Source organism: Salvia splendens, unplaced genomic scaffold, assembly GCF_004379255.2.
Source record: "Salvia splendens isolate huo1 unplaced genomic scaffold, SspV2 ctg1147, whole genome shotgun sequence".
NCBI lineage: Eukaryota > Viridiplantae > Streptophyta > Magnoliopsida > Lamiales > Lamiaceae > Salvia > Salvia splendens.
Window position 1 is genome coordinate 1 of NW_024598697.1, and position 5,000 is coordinate 5,000.

Here is a 5,000-nt window from a genome sequence, read left to right on the forward strand (position 1 = left end):
TCACTGGACCAATCACTTTCTATTGGTAAGTTTTCTATTTTAACCACTGCTTTATAGTGAAGTAAATACAGAATAAGAGTGATGTATAATCATACTAAGAGTGAAGTCCTTGTAATGCAATTTATTATTGATCTGTTTTTGCAGGCATGCTATGTAGATAGGGTTGTCTACAGAACAAGACTCGTGGTTAGAAGATTCCCAACTGTCCGGAACTGGACAGAATCCATTCTTAAGGAGAGAGGACAGATGGAATTCGATAATGGAGGCACCATTGGAAGAGGAAGCATAGAATGTATCATCGATCCTGTCTCCATTGAATCTTTATATGCCAACAAGTATTCAATAACTGTCAACACCTCTGTCCCTTCAACTGATGAAGCTCCTTTACCTGATGAAGCCCCCCTGCTACTGATGAAGCCCCCCCTTCAAGTGATCAAGTTCCTTCATCTGATGAAATTAAAAGATCAATTAGGGAGGCTGCAGATGCTGTTACTAAAATGATGAGGTATATAAAGGATGCTCCGGCAAATACCAATGAAACCAACTGCTTCAAAATTGCAGCTATAAATGCACTGAAGATGGTTGGTGTGGAGGTTGATGAAGGGGATCAAGCTGTGTCTAAGCCAATGGAAAACATGACACAAGCTATGGAAGAGGATCAAGAAGATGATCCAGAATGGATTCAGCTCATGGAAAAATGATGGAAGCCCATGATGAAAAATGCAAATTAGTGAATGAAGGCACATCAATTTTGCCTGATGTTAATTTGGGAAAGAAATCAGTAAGTTGGCGATTTGGAACAGAAACCATGGATATTTTAAACAATTTGATTCTGGTCTGTTGTATATTATCACATTTGATTCAGAGTGAACTTAAAACAATTTGTATTATGTTTTGTACTAATGCATAATATTTATTTACTTTTTGAGTTTTTATTCTTATGTTATATCACATTTCACTATTTGCAGGAAACAAATGAATGTTATGAAGATGTAGCTAAAGCAACATCACAAAACACACAGCTGAAGGTATAAAAAATTGCTTCGCGTGTTTCATGGTTTCTGTGTTGCATGTGTCTAGTGAAGTGTTTTCTGAACAAGAGTGAAGTAGTTTGTGAACAAGAGTGAAGTGTTTTCTGAACAAGAGTGAACTGAATTCAGAATAATAGTGATGTGTTTTTGTGAACAAGAGTGAAGTATGTTCTGAATAAGAGTGAAGTGTTTTGTGAACAATAGTGAAGTGTTTTGTGAATAAGAGTGAAGTGTGTTGTGAACAAGAATGAACTGAAATCAGAATAATAGTGATGTGTTTTTGTGAACAAGAGTGAAGTATGTTCTGAATAAGAGTGAAGTGTTTTGTGAACAATAGTGAAGTGTTTTGTGAATAAGAGTGAAGTGTGTTGTGAACAAGAATGAACTGAAATCAGAATAATAGTGATGTGTTTTTGTGAACAAGAGTGAACTGAAATCAGAATGATAGTGATGTGTTTTCATTTCTTATTATGATAATAGGACGACATTGTGGATGCCCAAATTGCATCTGCAATAGAAGCATGCATGGAGATATATGCTGATGATGATTGTGTTCAATCAGAGTTGAATGTCTCTGGCAAAAATCCTTCTACCGAATTAGTAGTTTACAATCCGGACGTGGTAAGTGTTAAACAATGATATATCTCATATATTCACCAACATTTTTAACAAACATCAAGTGAAATATATGTCTTATACAGTGAAGTTTTCATATCATTCTTGCCCTGACAGGAAACTACTAGGATTGAAGAACAAATGGAGATACGGTCAAAAGCTGAGAAGAAAATATCAGCTTCATTGAAATCTCCATTCCATGAAAGGGTGGTTCAGGCCAAAACCAGGTTCAACTTGAAGGAATCAAAAGTCTTTTTGTGGATTATGACGACATATGAATCACATGAGTAAGATTTATATTATAGTTCAGATTTAAAAGAAAAATATACAAAGAATGTGCTAACACACACACATATTTGAACAGGGACATGATAGTGTATGATGATAATGTCACAATGGTAACAAAAAGGGAATTATGTTCACTATTGCCACATACGCTAATAGAGGTGGGTGTGATCAACGCATGGGCTTCTTATTTGAATAATATGGAAGAATACAGGGCTCTATCTTCATCAAGGCGCCTGTTTTTCACAACATACCCAACTGTAAGAAAATATAAATTTTATATGATATTTAAACTTCATAAGTATATATGCACTATATTCTGATTTCACTTCACTCTTGTTCATAAAACACTTCACTCTTGTTCAGCACACACTTCACTCCTGTTCACAGAACACATCACTCTTATTTACCAAACACTTCAGTCACATTCTGATTTGACTTGTCTCATCTTTCAGCTGTATACAGTTGTTCACCGGTCTGATAGGGTCGACATCATGACTCTAATTGATAGATTCTGTGACAATTTACAAAATGAGGTTGAACAAATTCCACATTTCAAATGGAGTGATGTAGATTTGGTAAATACTGAACACAGTTGATTCTTTGTTATGTTCACTAATTGTTTTTATTCTGAAATTATTATTATTATTATCTATGTAGGTCTTCTTTCCAATATGTGCTGCAGAACATTACTATGTCATATGCTTCAGATTCAGTACTAGAAGTATAGTACTGATTGACAATTCGAAGAATGCTGACGATGAGGACATAACAATCAAATACGGTAGCATACCTGCAAATGTGGTAAGTATACACGATATATAGTGAAGTATAGTACTCTTTATACTAAACCACTTCTGATATTCATAATGATATATTGCAGAGATTGTATTTTTGTCATTATTTGACAAAAATGGGGTATCACAACCAAAGCAATTCAATACACGATGTGAGCATAGTAAGGCTCAAAATGCCTTGGAGAACAACATCAAATGCAGAAGATTGTGGTGTTTTTTTGATGCGGCATTTGGAATGTTATCATGGCGAGCGTGCACAAGATTGGAAGTGTGGATTAACTGCAAGAAGCAAGGGAATACTCCAAAGGCTTAGAGCAAAGTATTGCAGCGCACTATTATTGTCTGAAAAGAACCAAGAGGCAGTGAAAAACTTGCCACTAGTATCGAAACATTTTGAAGAATATGGGAAAACAAATGAAATAGATGTGGAAAAAAATGATTGTAAAATTCAAGCGATCATGAACGATTGTAGAAAACTTCATTTAAATTCAATAGCAAGTACTTTTTGTACATTAATATCTTGTTTACTATTTAATTCACTGTTGTGTTGTATCTATTTGTATTATGTTTACATGGTTGTATTTATAGTTGTTTTGCAAATAACAGTGAAGTGAAATCAGAATAATAGTGAAGTAGTTTGTGAACAAGAGTGAAGTGATTTGTGAACAAGAGTGATACGTTTTCTGAACAAGAATGATGTGTTTCGTAAACAAGAGTGAAGTGTTTTGTGAACATGAGTGAAGTGTTTTGTGAACAATAGTGATGTGTATTATGAACAAGAGTGAAGTGTATTCTGAACACTTACTGCTGAGTTGTGTCTATTTGTATTATGATTACATGGTTGTATTTATAGTTGTTTTGCAAATAACAGTGAAGTGAAATCATAATAATAGTGAAGTAGTTTGTGAACAAGAGTGAATTGATTTGTGAACAAGAGTGATACGTTTGCTGAACAAGAATGATGTCTTTCGTAAACAATAGTGAAGTGTTTTCTGAACATGAGTGAAGTGTTTTGTAAACAATAGTGATGTATGTTATGAACAAGAGTGAAGTGTATTCTGAACACTTACTGCCACTGAACTTAACACAAAAAACAAGTTTGCATTGAGATAAAATTCACTGAAAAGTGTAACAAAATGAATCATTAGTGCTCTAAAAATGCTACAAAGTGAACTATTACTATTCAAATCCTCATTGCCTCTGGTTTGCCTTCTCGTGAACCTTTTTGCAGTTCCTAGAATCATGGTGTCCAATCTCATAACAGATTCCACACTTTCGGCCTGGTTTATTTGCTAACTTCAGTGCTGCCTCCTTCTTCGATTTATGCCTACTTCCACTTCCCTTTGTACTAACAACATCAGGAGGATGAACTTCAATATTGGTCGGAACATGTGAGCCATAGAAGTTCTCAATCATTGCTCTCTTCTGTGTGGAAGACAAAACAACACCTTCTCCAAGAAGCTGCTTCTTACCTTCTTCAATAATTGCAGCGAATGTATTGATCTTATCAATGTCCCCTTCAATGCTTTGTGCTGTTTCAATGAATAATGCATACAAGTTTTTATATGCAATCTTCTTCTTGTCCACAACAAGGTGTATTTCTTGATCATCACAAAAACCTCCATGTATTGGCTTCACAAACTGAGACTTCAACCATCTTCCTCCACACAACTTCTCGGGTATCAGCTTAACAAAATTATATTTCAACACACAAAATATATGGCTGCACAATAAACCAAGCCTTTCAAATTTTTTGCATCCACACAAATATGTGTCATCACCAATGGAGTAAGACACTGTCCATGAGTTTGAATCCTTGTCCTTTATGTCATATACTTCAATATCTCTACTGGTAGACACTCCTAGAGTTGTACAAGACAAAGAGAAACATGCATATACTATCTCATCTTGAATTTCATTAAAAGCACTACAACTATATATCGTCGATGCATGTTTCTCGATTTCCAATCCTGTTCGCAAAATAGGCACTTTTGTTGAATCATAGTATTCAAGCTTTGCACTATTACTTCTTTCAGTCTCCAGAGCATGATTAAAGTTCATATAAAATTGCATAAGGTTAGCCCGAGACTTTGAGTACCTTTTGAAGAAGCTATTCTGCGACTCGGATATAGAAGTTGTCTTTATCAACGAACTCATCGGAAAATCACGGAAGAAGGCTGGAACCCAAAATCTTCTCGATGCAAACATTGATGAAAACCAGACATTATTGGCCAGCCCATATCTTTCCATTATAGCATGCCAAGTTTCCTCA

General features: G+C 35.1%; 1 protein-coding gene across 1 annotated transcript in view; it reads right to left on the reverse strand.

The window, feature by feature from the left end:
• Positions 1-3,919: 3,919 nt before the first annotated feature.
• The window catches only part of LOC121788797 (protein FAR1-RELATED SEQUENCE 5-like), a 3,062-nt gene continuing 1,981 nt past the window's right edge, over positions 3,920-5,000 (reverse strand). The window contains exon 3 of the mRNA XM_042187406.1: positions 3,920-5,000. This exon is cut by the window's right edge and continues 345 nt beyond it. Coding sequence (XP_042043340.1) covers positions 3,920-5,000 — 1,081 coding nt within the window.